The following is a 14,989-nucleotide window of genomic DNA, read 5'->3' as shown; positions in this document are numbered from 1 at the left end:
GGAAATAGGAAGTTCTTTTATTTCTACTGAAGTATAGTTGATTTACAGTGTTGCGCCAGTCTCTGCTGTGCAGTACAGTTAGACACGACATTCCTTTGTATGTGTATTCTCTTTTCCATTATGGCTTATCACAGGATGTTTGCCGTGGCCTCCTGTGCTATGCGGTAGGACCTTGGCGTTTGTCCGTCCTACATAGAGTGGTTTGCGTCTGCTGACCCCACCCCAGGCGTCCCTCCTCCACCCCCACCCCCTTGGCAACCACGGCTCTGCTGTCTGCTTCCGTTTCCTACATACATTATTTTGTGCCGTATTTACTGCTTAGTCATAAACAAGAATGAAACAATGTCATTTGCAGCAACAGGGACGCAACTAGAGAGTATCTTATGAAGTTCAGTTCAGTTCAGTCGCTCAGTCATGTCCGACTCTTTGCGACCCCATGAACTGCAGCACGCCAGGGCTCCCTGTCCATCACCAACTCCTGGAGTCCACCCAAACCCATGTCCATCGAGTCTGTGATGCCATCCAACCATCTCATCCTTTGTCGTCCCCTTCTCTTGCCTTCAATCTTTCCCAGCATCAGGTTCTTTTCAAATGAGTCAGCTCTTCGCATCAGGTGGCCAAAGTATTGGAGTTTCAGCTTCAACAGCAGTCCTTCCAATGAACACTCAGGACTGATCTCCTTTAGGATGGACTCGTTGGATCTCCCTGCAGTCCAAGGGACTCTCAAGAGTCTTCTCCAACACCACAGTTCAAACGCATCAATTCTTCAGCGCTCAGCTTTCTTCACAGTCCAACTCTCACATCCATACATGACCACAGGAAAAACCATAGCCTTGACTAGACGGACTTTAGTTGGCAAGGTAATGTCTCTGCTTTTTAATATGCTGTCTAGGTTGGTCATAACTTTCCTTCCAAGGAGTAAACGTCTCTTAATTTCATGGCTGCAGTCACCATCTGCAGTGATTTTGGAGCCCAGAAAAATAAAGTCAGCCACTATTTCCCATCTATTTCACATGAAGTGATGGGACTGGATGACATGATCTTAGTTTTCTGAATGTTGAGCTTTAAGCCAACTTTTTCACTCTCTTCTTTCACTTTCATCAAGAGGCTCTTTAGTTCCTCTTCACTTTCTGCCATAAGGGTGGTGTCATCTGCATATCTGAGGTTATTGATATTTCTCCCGGCAATCTTGATTCCAGCTTGTGCTTCCTCCAGCCCAGCATTTCTCATGATGTACTCTACATATAAGTTAAATAAGCAGGGTGACAATATACAGCCTTGACATACTCCTTTTCCTATTTGGAACCAGTCTGTTGTTCCATGTCCAGTTCTAACTGTTGCTTCCTGACCTGCATACAGGTTTCTCAAGAGGCAGGTCAAGTGTTGGTGAAAACGTGGGGTAAGCAGAGCTCTTGTATGATGCTGATAAGGGCACAGAACGGCACCCTGACTTTGGAGGGGAGGCAGTTTCTTGTGAAGCCAGAGCTGTACCACCCTCGTCCCCAGCCATCACCCTCCTCGGGAGGTTGTGAACCAAGAGAACTAAAGCTGTGGTACCCAGCAAGTTGAGCGATGCTCGTGCGCGGTATGCTAAGCACAGAACAGAAAACACACAGTAGGTGGCGCGTGCGTTCACGCGTGTGGCATCCGTCACACAGACGTGAGCGATGTGAGGTCACCTGTTTTCCCAGTTGGTGACGGAGAGGGAGGAAATTGACCAGAAAGGGGTGAAGGGAATGCTCTATTTCTTTTTGAATCTAATTTTTATTTTATATTGGAATCTAGTTGACTTACAATGTCGTGTTAGTTCCAGGTAAACTGCAAAGTGACTCATATACAAATGCTTCCGTCCATTCTTTTCCAAATTCCTTTCCTATCGGCTATTACAGAGTGTTGAGTAGAGTCCCCTGTGCTGCCCAGTAGACCCTTATTGTTTATCTATTTTACCCACAGTCATGTGTGTGTGTTAATCCCAGACTCCTAATTTATCCCTCCCCCCCTTTTCCTCTTCGGTAGCCATAGTTTGTTCTCTTTGTCTGTGAGTCTGTTTTCTGTTTTATTAATAAATTCATTTGTATCATTTTTAGATTGCATGTATAAGTGATACCATGTGATACTTGTTTTTCTCTGCCTTACCTCACTTAATGTGCTAATCTCCAGGTCCATCTAGAATGCTTTATTCCTTGACGGGAGTGGTGATTGTGTGTGTGTGTGTGTGTGTGTGTGTGTGCGTGTGTGTGTTTGCGCGCGCACGCTCAATCACTCAGTCACGTGCGACTCTTTGCGACCCCATGGACTGTAGCCCGCTGGGCTCCTCTGTCCATGGGATTTCCCAGGCAAGAGTACTGGAGTGGGTTGTCATTTCCTCCTCCAGGGGATCTTCCCGACCCGAGACTGAACCCATATCTCTTGTCTCCTGCACTGGCAGGCGGATTCTTTACCACTAGCACCACCTGAGAACCCCCATGCATTCATCAAATTGTATACGTACCTTCTGAGCATTTTGCTGTATGCATGCCGACCTAAATGAAAACAATTGGAAAACTGTGGGGAAAGAGGCCCTTGGAGAACTCTGGGTATGGAGTGGTCACAAGAGGATGATCTGAAATGAACGCCGATTTTCTGATCGTGACCGTGCGTGTAGGAGGAGGTCCTTTGTGAAGGTGCTGGGATCGTTTGGAAGGAGAAGCATCGCAGTGAGTTAGCCAGAAAAACATGTGTGCACACACTTGTGGGTACACTCGCCACACCAAGCAACACGGAAACCATCGTGTAACCTAGCTGTGTTACATGGCGTACAGATTCTCTTTGCTGGCTTCCTTCAGCTTCTTAGATGTGTTTGAGAATTTTCTTACGGTAATTTTGGGGGTGGGGGAGACAATGGCTCTGTGTAAAGGTAAGAGGACGCAGTTTCTGCTCCGGCACTTCATCCCTGGCAGTCACCGCAGCCCCACCATCTGTGTCCTAAACATAAGCCATGTAGAGGGCATTCTCCAGCCGTGTGGGCCGCTGACACATCCAGTCCAGGCATTTGCCAGGGGAACGTACGTGTCCGGGTGGAAGGCAGAGACTCTCCCTGTGTGTGCTAATTAAGCAAGGTCTTATGGGCTGAGCTGTGTCCCCTTCCCCAAATACCTGTGTGGGCGTCCTAACCCCCAGGACCTCATAATATGGCTGTATTTGGAGCTGGGCCTTTAAAGGGGTGATTCAGGTAAAATGAGGTCACCAGTGTGCTCACTAATCTCATGAGTGTTTGCGGTGTTAAGTTGCTTCAGTTCCGTCCAACTCTTTACAACCCCATGGATGATATAGCCTGCCAGGCTCCTCTGTCCATGGGATTTTCCAGGCAAGAATACCGGAGTGGGGTGCCATTTTCTCCTCCTAGGGGTCTTCTAGACCTAGGGATTCAACGCATGTCTCTCACATCTGCAGTGGCAGGCTGCTTCTTTACCACTACCGCAACCTGGGACTCCTATGAGACTTGTGTCCTTATAAGAGGAGGTCAGGACGCAGACACACCTAGAGGGACCCTGTGAGGACATGGTAGGAGACGCCCAGGAGGGAGGCCTCAGGAGGGACCGGCCCTGCCCCACCTGGGTCTGGGGTTCCAGCCTCCAGACCTGGAGACATGAACGCCTGTTGCTCTCACTGCCCCGTCTGTGGGGCTTCGCTCTGATGGCCCAGCTGATTCACTCACTGGTGTCTGGTGGCCTCAACTGTCGATCCTTTCTTTGGTTGCCGATCTGTGGGAAATGGTGCTGAATTTCTGCTTCTGAATCAAATCTCATTATTCATCTCTGCTGGACCTCTTTTCAAGCGAGAGGGTGTTTCCAGGGAGTTGGCTAAGCCCTGGTGCAGGAGAATTTTCTGGGATAAAAGCCATGTGAGGCTCTGTACAGGCCACTGGGCTACACTCCCAGGTCTTTGGGGTCAGACGATGAGGTCTGTCTTCATGACGGGTACATGTCTGACTTCCTGGAGCTCTTAGAATCTGTCCCTTCAGCTGGGAAATAGAAGACACAGCAGCCCTCCTTCCCAGACGTGAAGATTAAATAAGATCCTGCATTCAGATGCTCAGGCGAGTGTGTGTGTTGAATCAACGTGAGCCGATTTCATTGCTGTTATATTGGCTTGGTCACTGTGGACATCTTTATTACAGCGTGGTAGAGGCCAATCTAGGAACATCTGTAACCCCCCAGATCTCAGATGCCCACCAGTCGGGGACCGAGGGCCCAAATAGGAAAAAGCACACACACCCAGTGAGTTCACATCTTTCCTTCCTGCTGGTCCCAATGGGAGCTGCTCTCTTGCAGGTGTTTTTGTTTTTTCTTCTTTCAAACATTGAAGAACTGTTTGCTTTTTTATCGAGATTCCTGGGAGCAGACGGCGCCCTCCAAAGCCACTGCTGCTTCAAAGAAAAAATTTGCATTATATTGGCAGATCCATCTGGGACGATGTGCTGGGTCCCCAGGAAAGAATCTGTGTGCATTGTAGACTTTGACACCTCTCTTCAGATGCCTTTCAAGTCTGTTTTTCCTTGGACGATCATGAATATTTTATACAGCTGAAGACTGGATAATCCTGCATCGAGGGTCTCTTCTGCATCAGAGGAGTTGGGGTCGCAGTCACAGTCCCTCCCCAGATGGAGCCTGGCAGGCTTCTCCCTACTTTGGTGTTGCCGCAGCTGGCAGCTGAGAAGCTGAAATCAAGGTAGACCAGTTGGATCGTTGTCCCACCTCCCCTGTTGACTGTTAAGCTACAGACTTCTGAATGTTGAAGATGGGTTTTTCCCCATAAATGTGAATTCTCAGCACCCACCTTGGGGCACAGCAGCTCCCTTGTGAGGGGGGCCGTTCTGCTGCTGGTCCTCAGCCTCCCTGGGTGATAACTCACAGATGCCAGGGCCCTGGTTCCAAACAGCTTTAACCTGCCAGCTCTGTGGGCAGCACCTGCGAGTATAGCCTCTGGAGCCCCGAAGCAGATCCTGAACGGCTGTGTGACCTTGGGGACTTCCACCTGGTCTCTGGTGCAAAAGGACAAGCCAGACCACCCCGTGGGACCGGGGAATGTACCCATGCTGTGGGCACTGGGCAGAAGTTGTTGTGGTTCAGTCACTAAATCACGTCTGACTCTTTGTGACCACATAGACTGCTGCACACTGGGCTCCACTGTCCTCCACCATCTTCCGGACTTTGCTCAAACTCATGTCCGTTGAGTCGGTGATGCCATCAAACCAGCTCATCCTCTGTCGCCCCCTTCTTCTCCTGCCTTCAGTCTTTCCCAGTGTCAGGGTCTTTTCCAATGAGCTGGCTCTTTGCATCAGGTGGCCAAAGTGTTGGAGCTTCAGTTTCAACATCAGTCCTTCCAGTGAATATTCAGGGTTGATTTCCTTTAGGATTGACAGGTTTGATCTCCTTAATGTTCAAGGGACTCTCAAGACGACAGTGCAGAGTGGAATTTTAGGAGATTGTGGAACACACCTACAGTGCCGTGCAGCCCCTCCCACCACAGGGAGGAGGAGTGTCTTTCCCCTCACGCCTAGACTCTGGTTTTATGCTTTGACCAGTAGAACATTCTGGAAGCCATGCTGCAGACTGACGTTCCAGAGCCTGCCCTCTGGAGGCTTCACGGCTTTAGATTTTGCCCACACAGAACACTGTCCTGAGGCCCCTGTGGAAGGGAGCTGGTTGGCTCTACTGAGGCTGGGTGGGCTGGTGGAAGCAAACACGTGAGCCAAGGTCGAGGCCAAGGCACGTGGTGAGGCCATCACACCTGCCGGCCCACCTGGACCCCCACTTAAGGCACAGGAAGCCCACATTGGGGGTCCTTGGAGTCCTGCACCACCTTGCTTCCCGGAGGCTTCTTGGCCAGGGAGATCCTTCACTGATGCGATGGCAGGTTGAATTCCCTTTTATTCCTAGTCTGTTAAGTTTTTTCATTAAGTTTCATCAAATGCTTTTTTGATAAATTGAGAACAGCTGCTGCAGCCGTCAAGATGGTCCTGTAGAAGCACTTCCCTGATGGTCCAGTGGCTAAGATTCCGTGCTCCCAGCGCAGGGGGCCTGGGTTCAGTCCTGGGTCAGGGAACTAGATCCTGCCAAGATCCAGCACAGCTGGATTAATTAATTAATTTATTAATTGAATAAATAATTTAAAAAACAGAAATAAATGCTTTTTCAAAAGGTGACCCTGTAGATGCCCCTCTTTTCTTTTAGTGCAGTGGATTCCAGGGATGGCTCCTTTATTCCCGGGAGAAGCCTGCACAGTGGCATGGGCCTCTTCTTTGGACAGATCCCTGCATTGATTTATGGGCTTCGCCGGTGGCTCAGTGGGCAAAGAATCCACCTGCAATGCAGGAGACCCCAGTTTAACTCCTGGGTCGGGAAGATCCCCTGGAGAAGGGAGAGGCTCCCCACTCCAGTATTCTTGGGCTTCCCTGGTGGCTCAGCTGGTAAAGAGTCCACCTGCAGTGCAGAGACCTGGGTTCAGTCCCTGAGTTGGGAAGGTCTCCTGGACAAGGGAAAGGCTACCCACTCCAGTATCCTGGCTTGGAGAATTCCATGGACTGTATAGTCCACGGGGTTGCAAAGAGTCGGACACGACTGAGTGACTTTCACTCATTCACTGCATTGATTTGCTGTTGTTTGGTCAGGATGCCAACCTCTGTGGGGAGAGGACTCCCACCCCTGTGGAGCCCTGGGACTGGGGTCGTGTTGGCCTCATCCTTGGGGTTGGAGAGTTCTCCCTCTTTATTCCCTGGAGGGATTTGGGTGAGATGGGTGTTAGTTCCTGCTTATGTGTTTGGGAGACTTCAGAAGCCCCGCCAGGCCTGGGTTTTCTTTGTGGAATGTCAGGCTCTGTTGTATGCCATTTATCAGTATGAACGATTTTAATCCTCCAGGCGTCACAGAAGGGCTAGGCTTTCAATGATCCCCAGTTACAGAGGAGGCGGTGTGCCTTGTCCGAGGGCTCCATTCTGGAGGGGTCCACCACGGGGAGGCTGTGGCCATGACTACAGCACCACGCTGCCCACTTGAAGGCTGACCACCGCCCAGGGCGCACCCTTCATTCCTGGGCGAGCGGACGAGGAGGCCGTTTCATCCCCAGCCTTGGGGGTCCTGCAAAGGCGAGGCCTCGCCTGGGCAGGTCTCCCAGGAGTACTCAGGGTCCCCCTTTAGCCTGGAGAGGCTGTTGAGTCACCAGCATGGTGCTGCCCGTGTGGCAGCCTTGGCAGTGCCCCGGCTGCTTCCTCTGGCTTGGGGCCCAGCCGGAAGCCCCTGGAGACAGACCTTCTGGTGGTACTGATGCCGCTCACCTCCACTGCCCACCAGGCGCTCCCTTCAGGCAGCCCATCAAGGTTGGTGTGGTGTCCCTGAGCCCCTGGGTAACACATCAGTTTGCAAAGGCTCCTGGCCCCCTGGGATTTGCCGAGGCCTCGGGGCTGTGGTCTGGAATCTGCACAATTGCCCACTGCCTGTCGGGCTCCGGGCTTCAGCCTAGAGATGATGGATACCCCCTTGGAGTTGGTCCAGTGGAGTTTGTGACCTCTGACCCGCTAAGTCTGGGACCCACTTCCCTCCCCACATGCTTGCAGGATGCTCAGAATTCTGACACCTTCCCAGGCTCCTGGGTCTCTGGGTGTCAGCCACCTCCTGATTTGCCATAGGAGTCCAGAGCAGGGGACGTGGTCATCTGGAAGGAAGACCAAAGAAGGGGGCAGCCCGAGACCACAGTCTCCATCACTGTTGCACAGGGCTGTTTTCCAGTTTTGGTGAGGACATGCCACGCTCTCAGAGCGCCTATAAATAGCTTTCTGTGTCAGGAGGCACATTTGGTTGTGGCGAGAGGAGGAGGCTTCATTCAGGGTGGGGGCGTGGGTTTCCTCCACATCCTGGCTGCAGAGCCCAGGAGATGACGGTTTCGCCAGTGATGAGAATAAAAGCAGCTTCTCCTTCAGCCTGGTTCCAACTGCAGTGGGGTTACAGTAGCACGCCACTCAGAGTACAAACATCACACACACACAGATTTGTTATGGGGCCAAGGAGGCCAAGATATGAGGTTGTAGTGAACTGAAGGTCCAGCATTGCCAATGGTATAAGTTCCAATCCAAAAGCCAGCAGGCTCAGAACCCAAGAAAAGCTGATGTTGCTCTGAGACTGAAGGCTGGAAAAGACAGATGTCCCAGCTCACAGGTGGGCAGCAGTCTCCTCTTACTCGACTTTTCTGTTCTAGGCACATCATCAGCTGATTAGACGAGGCCCACCCACGCTGGGAGGGCAATCTGCTTTACTCAGTCTACTGATTCAGATGTTAATCTCATCCGGAAACGCCCAGGGTAACTTTTGGCCAAATGTCTAGGCCGTCTGTGGCCCAGTCAAGTTGACTGAAGAATTAACCATTATTGCTGCCTTCAGATTCCCTGGGGACAAATCCCCAGAAGCAGAGCCTCTGGGTCATGTCTCTGTAGGAACTTTTTTTTGAGGAAATTCAACACTGTTTTCCACAGCAGCTGTACCATTTTACATCCCCACCCTCAATACACGAACCTTCCAATTTCTCCACATCCTTGCCAACACTTGTTATTTTCTGTCTCTTGATAGTAGCCATCCTGATGGGTGGGAGGGAGTTTTACCTTTGAGAGTTTGGCTGGAAGACAAGGAATAATGCTTTTTTTTTTTTTTAACTGCGCTGTGCAGCTTGCGGGATCCTAGTTTCCTGACCAGGGATTGAACCCAGGCCTCTGCAAGGAAAGCGAGTCCTACCCACTGGACCACCAGGAAATTCCAACAAGGAATGACTCTGACCAGTTGTCCCCTAAATGACATTGGGTTACCCTGTAGACCCTTCCTTTTAGGTTCATATCATAAATGGCAGACTAGGCCACTGGCTTCTCAGGGCCTCTGTGGACCTCCTGCTTAGGTTCCTATCCTCTGTCCCTGTTGTGTTTCTTTCTTTCTTTCCTTTTTTTTTTTTTTTTTTTTTGATGTGGACCATTTTTAAAGTCTTTATTGAATTTGTTACAATTTTGTTTCCATTTTACATTTTGGATTTTTTTGGCTGAGAGGCATGGGGGATCTTAGCTGCCCAACCAGGGGTCAAACCCGCATCCCCTACATTAGAAGGTGAAGTCTTAACCACTGGACCAGCAGGGAAGTCCCCCTGCTCTGTTTCAAGGATCCACCGTCTGAAGCCTGAATCCCAGATGGACGGTCACTCTCAGGAGGCTGGTGAAGTTCCGTTCACCAGGTGCTTCTAAACCTGCTTCTGTGTCTGCAGAACCTGTGTGTGTGTGTGTGTAAGAGAGAGAGAGAGAGAAAGAGTTGCTCAGTCGTGTCCAACTCTTTGTGACCCCATGGATTGCAGCCCACCAGACTCCTCTGTGGGATTCTCCAGGCAAGAATACTGGAGTGGGTTGCCATTCCCTTCTCCAGGGGATCTTCCTGAGCCAGGGGTCGAACTCTGGTCTCCCACATTTCAGGCAGATTCTTTACCATCTGAGCCCCCAGGGAGGCCTCACAGGGCCTGTCGCTGAAATGGCCTTTGCTGTCCACCCCTAGGACCCCTGCCTGGTGCAGACAGGGGCTGCCGTGGCTCCCCTGACGTTAGCAGACCAGGGAGGAGGCTGAATTTGTCTCCAGGCTGTTCCAGTCAGTGGCATCCTTGCAGGACACCAAGCATTAGGTGATGCCCAAGAGTCGAAGTCAGTGTCACTTCCAAAGACAGAGGTCTGGGGTCTGTGGCACCACAGCCCCCCGGCCCCCACAGGGAGCCGTGTAAAGCAGGTTTCTCCAGGGAAGCAGAGCCAGCAGGATAGAGACACGTATGTTTAAGAAACCTCTTGCAGGAATTTGGCTCCCAAGACTGTGGGGGCTGGCAAGTCTGCAATCGGAAGAGCAGGCTGGGAACTCAGGCAGGAGCTGGTGGTGCAGCCTCGAGGCAGAATTTCTCCTCCAGCAAATCTCAGCTTTTGCTCTGAAGGCCTCCAAAGGATCAGGGAAGGCCCACCCACATTATGGCTGCCAGTAGACTGACGGTTGACGTGTGTGTCTGCAGGCTGGCGTCTGAACACCTGGCTCATTTGAGAGTGGAGATGGCTGCACCCCCCAGGCCCAGGGCACCCCACTGGGGCGCGGAGAGCCCTGCCCATGTGAGCTCTGTATCAGGTCTCCCCGAGGGCCCCAGGGCCTTTGTCTTTGCCTGCCTGGCTGCCTCAGTGCATCACGGACCACGTGGCTTCTTCGCTTTAGTCACTGTGTCTGTATGGCTTGAGCTGGACCCTTGCCTGTAGGTGCTGGTTTATGCTGTGCATAGGTGGAGTTTTTTCTGCTTCATTGAAACTCAGTGAAGAGCTGTGAGTGGTTTTTGAGATTCCCTGTCCCTCTAGCTATGGGGACCAATCAGAGGAATGGATGGCCGCCCCCCCACCTCCAGGGAGCATGTTGGTACCAGTCAGGACTGGTGGGAATGCAGCTCGCCATCGGGGGGTTTCCAGGCTCAGTCCCTTGACCTGCCCCCTCCGTGGCCTCCTGGGCAGAGGACTGTCTCAGGTAGATTCTCAAGGAATGACGGCCTCGTGGTGGAAGAATGGCCAGGGCCCCGGAGAAGAGGGCCAAGCGGGAGGAGGTGCCTCTGGTCAGGCTGCTGGGTGTGGTGGCTGCTGTTTGAATAGCTCTGACTGGTCCACACTGTGCCTGGTGCACCGTGCAGGCCTTGAGGGCCCAGGCTGCTTGGAATCAGACAAACGCTGCACGCTGCACGCTCACACTTTGCTGTGGTGTCTAAACAATCTCAGAAAAAGAGATCAGGTTCTGTGTGGTTCCTGGGGTGGGGGCTGGGCAAATGGGTGAAGCTGGTCCAGATTCGGACTTCCAGTTACCAGGCAAACTAGCCCAGAGGATGTCGTGTTCAGCCGCATGGTTCACTTGAAAGTTGGTAAGAGTATATCCTTCAAGCTCTCATCACAAGGGGAAAAACGTTTGTTCTTTTTTTTTTTAAAGAAAATCTTCAGGATAAATTGTTCGCATTTGAAGAAAGATCACTTACTTGGCTGCGCTGGGTCTGAGTGGCAGCATGCGGGTTCTTTGATCTTCCTTGAGACACGCAGGATTCTTTCTAGTTGCAGCACATGGGATCTAGTTCCCCGACCAGGGATCGAACCCCATCCCCCTGCACTGGAAGCGCAGAGTCTCAGCCACTGGGCCCCCAGGGAAGTCGTAGGGAAGAAGCTGTGTGTGTAGCCGTATGAGGTGATGGACGTTAACTAAACTCACCGTGGCCATCGTTTCACAAAATAACATCCAAGTCAAGTCATCAGGCTGCACACCTTCAGCTTAGTGCTGTGTGTTGACTGTATCTCAGGAAACCCGGAAGGGGGAGTATCCCTTACTTTTTCAAAAGAGGCTCTGATTGGACTTTGCTCTTCCGCCATCAGGATGTGCTGCGTGTCCTGCACTTGGCGCTCTAACGCGATTTCCTCTCCTGGCAGGTGGCGATCATCGCCGGCAACTTCGAGCTGGCCGAGTACATCAAGAACCACAAGGAGACCGATGTTGGTGAGTAGGCTGGCTGGCTGCCAGTGGACCACGCGGGGGCTCCGGTTGGTCACCTCGCCGGGTTGGTTCGGAGTCTGCTTTTACGAAAACTTAACAGGAACAGAGTCCGAGCATCTCCTCCACCTTGGTCGCTGCATCTTCTTGACACGTGGTGGGGTCGGGGCTCGGAACCCCTTAGATGTCAGGCGAGGGCACCGGCGATGGCTGCAGGGCCTTGCCGTCCAACCGGAGAACCAGATCACCTTGCGACCGATTGAGATGGGTTTGCAGGGGGATTCTGTAACATGCGCAATTCCATTTAAAGTCGGAGATGGCGATGAAACGAGGCAGGGAGAGCCAGGGGCGTCCCCTCCCCCTCCCACTTCTTCGTCCCTGGCTCTGTCTGCTGATGACTGCTCCCCTTTTCAGTACCCCTCGTGCCAACCAGGAGGACTGTCCCTGCGGCTCCTCCTCTGTCCCGTCGCCCTGCCGGTGGCTGGGCGCAGTCTTGCATCTTGGAAGAGCCCTCTGGCCTGTTCCCTCCGGCCCCGGGCTTACACCGGACGTGCAGCAGGGAGCAGGCCCACTGGACCAGCAGCGGTGAGATTTCCAGATGGCGCCATCCCATCCAGGGGGTGGGCAGCGAGACTCCAGGGCGCCTGGAGAAGTTGCTGGGTGGCCTCTGTGTCTTGTTGCATGGATCGCTACCCCCGTATTGGGCGCTGGGGGGGTGAGCGATCCCGCGCACCTGGCTGTCTGGTCTTTCCCGTGGCGAATGTCTAGCGGGTGAAGAATCGCACAAGGATGCGGAGCCGGATGTCTCGCTTGCCTCATCCGGTCCCCTGTGCCCAGCCTCCTCCATCGGGGCCTCCTGCACCCAATGTTGATGCGGGTCCTCCCGCAAGCCGGGGCTGGACCTCCTAATAGCTCTGTGATCTGGGCCTCCTGCAGGGCCGCGTCAGCGCCTTCCTAAGCACATTATGCAGATGGATGAGTTCATGTCTGCAAAGCACTCTAGAGGATGAACTGAGCCCTCCCAACTGTTCTCCTCCCACCACCCCCTGACATGAGACAGCGGTACAAAAATACCAGTTGCCGTGAAGGGAATTGGAACTCTTGTCGAGCAGGGCAGACTGCCAGGAGGAGGTGTGCAGGCCCCGCTCAGGACCCTGGGGTGGTTAGTGGTCCCGGGGATCCAGGATCTCTGAGTTCCTGCAATGGTGGCAAACTTGGGGCTACCATCCTGATCTCCCCTGAGCCAAGGGAGGCGTGAAGGGGCTTCCTTACCCCGGCTGGCTGTCAGGAGGGAGACAGCAGAAACTAGAGACTCTGCCTGCCGACCCCCAGCCCGGCCCTACAGATTGACTCCCCTCCTCGTCCCAGGCACGAACTCAACAAGTGCCGATTTTAAGACCCAGATAGAGGAGGTTTCTGGCTTGTCTCTCCCGTTCCTTATCTGGGATATAAACGCCTCTCTACAAACATATTTTCTTTTTATAAGAAGAATACCTGTTTGTTGGGTGAACACATCTTAATTACCACTTACCCACTCCAATCAATGATTTCTATAAACTGTGAGGGCTTGCCCTGTCAAGAGATGGGATGGTCACGGCCGGCGCCTGTGACGTCCATGGCTCCGGCTGCGGGGAGTGAGGTTAGAGGCCTTCCTGCTGCACCTGTGTAGACACCCGGGGCTCAGGGAGAATGTGGGGTGGCGTTTACGATCAGCCCATGCTCTCTGTTACCTGCGCCGGGGCCTTTCCCCAGTGCGACTTAAAGGGAAGTGTTAGTACAGGACACCTGTGCTCCCGTGCTGGGTCCCTTCAGCATCTCCAAGGGAGGGGGTCGCGGAAAACGACTCCTTCTTCCCTCTGAGTCGTCTGACTCAGCATCTCTGACTGTGAACCAGCAAACTGTGCCACGTAAGTGGGTTCTGTCAAAGGCCTCGTGGAGAGGCTGCAGGTGCTTCACAGGCACAGACGCCACTCGGGGCGTTCATTCTCGGCCTCGCGGTAAATCCATCCTGAGGTCTCAATTCCGCATCCTGTGAACTGAACCTCTAGCTTTGCACTCGTTATTTGCTCTGTGCCCCGTGGCCACCCCAGCTTTCCATCTGCCCTTGTTACCGGCGGGGCCGGATACTGGGTGTGTGGCGGGGAGGGTCTGGCCCTGTCCTGTGCCCCGAGTGGGTCTCGTTAAGTCCTCTGCGGGGGTCTGCAGCCCCTGCCTCTGGGTGGATGGATAACCCCAGCAGACATCCGACCCTTGCCGAGCCTGCATGCCCAGCACCTCCAGGGCCGTGTCACCGTCTCTGTGTGACCGAGGGCAGATTTGATGTAGGACACATGGTATTTGGGTCGGGGTTGCCCAGAAGCAGACCTTGGGTCAAGGATGTGAGGGGTGGTTGGCCATGGAGGGGGTGCCAGACAGCAGCGGCGGGAGCACAGAGTCAGTCCAGGCGGACAGGAGGCAACCCAGGGTCTTAGTGAGCAGGTGCTGCGGCCCGGTATTGTCGGGACCCCGGGGTGTCCGTTGTCTTGTCTCACCCTAGGGTGAGGCGACCTGGGTGTTTACCCACCGCCTCAAGTTCCTGTTGGTTCAGGCTTGCTCTGTGCAGGCAGGACCCTCCTCTGGGTGGTGCAGTGCCTGTGGGGTCCCGCTGAGCGCCAGGGGGCATGGGCAGGGTCCCGGGGCATCTCCCAGGCAGGACTCCCCCAGAACCACGTCCCAGAGTGATGAGCCGAGCCAGGCTTTGAAACCAGGCCCATCTGACCCTGGGGGGCTCTGGGCCCTTCACGACCAGACTCCCCGTGTCCCTGTGCACCCAGAAAAACGGGACTGCACTCCAGAGCTTCAGGCAGCAGTGCAGGCTGGGCCGGGGAGCTCGGCGTCTTCACACAGGCGGCTGTTGGAACCAGGGCTGGACGAGTGGGTGGAGGGAAGGAGGGGGGAAGAGGGTTCTGGGTCCAGACTGCTGACAGCAGGATGGCCCTGCAGGAAGCTCTCGGCTCTCCTGGTCCCGGTTCAGGGCTCTGTGCTCACCAGAGCTGAGCATCTGCCCGCTGAACTCTGCTCCCCAGATGGGCTGATAGGGCGGGGGTGGGCGGAGGAGGAGGACACTTGGGAGACGGCTTGAGGCTGGGCCTGGGGGCTGCAGAGGGGTTGTCAGAACCAGTAGGATTAGGACTGGGGCACAGACACTGCAGGGGCTTCCAGGTGGCTCAGCAGTAAGGACCTCCCCCGCCCCCGCCAACGCAGGAGACGTGGGTTCAACCCCTGGGTCGGGATCCCTTGGAGAAGGACCTGGCAACCCATGCCAGTATTCTTGCCTAGGAAATTCCACGGGCAGAGGAGCCTGCTGGGCTACAGTTCATGACGTCGCAAAAGAGCTGGACACAACTGAGTGTCTAAGTGCACGCGCACACACACACAGACACACACACACGCGCACACACACA

At 53.7% G+C, this 14,989-nt stretch overlaps 1 protein-coding gene across 1 annotated transcript in view; it reads left to right on the top strand.

Annotated features, from left to right (window-relative positions):
• The window catches only part of SHANK2 (SH3 and multiple ankyrin repeat domains 2), a 527,407-nt gene that overhangs the window by 161,900 nt on the left and 350,518 nt on the right, over positions 1-14,989 (top strand). The window contains exon 10 of the mRNA XM_040255275.1: positions 11,486-11,552. Coding sequence (XP_040111209.1) covers positions 11,486-11,552 — 67 coding nt within the window. The remainder of the gene's footprint in view (positions 1-11,485; positions 11,553-14,989) is intronic.

This window comes from Oryx dammah, unplaced genomic scaffold, assembly GCF_014754425.2.
Source record: "Oryx dammah isolate SB20612 unplaced genomic scaffold, SCBI_Odam_1.1 HiC_scaffold_15, whole genome shotgun sequence".
NCBI lineage: Eukaryota > Metazoa > Chordata > Mammalia > Artiodactyla > Bovidae > Oryx > Oryx dammah.
Note: the sequence above shows the minus strand (reverse complement) of the source record. Positions and strands in the feature narration are given on the sequence as shown.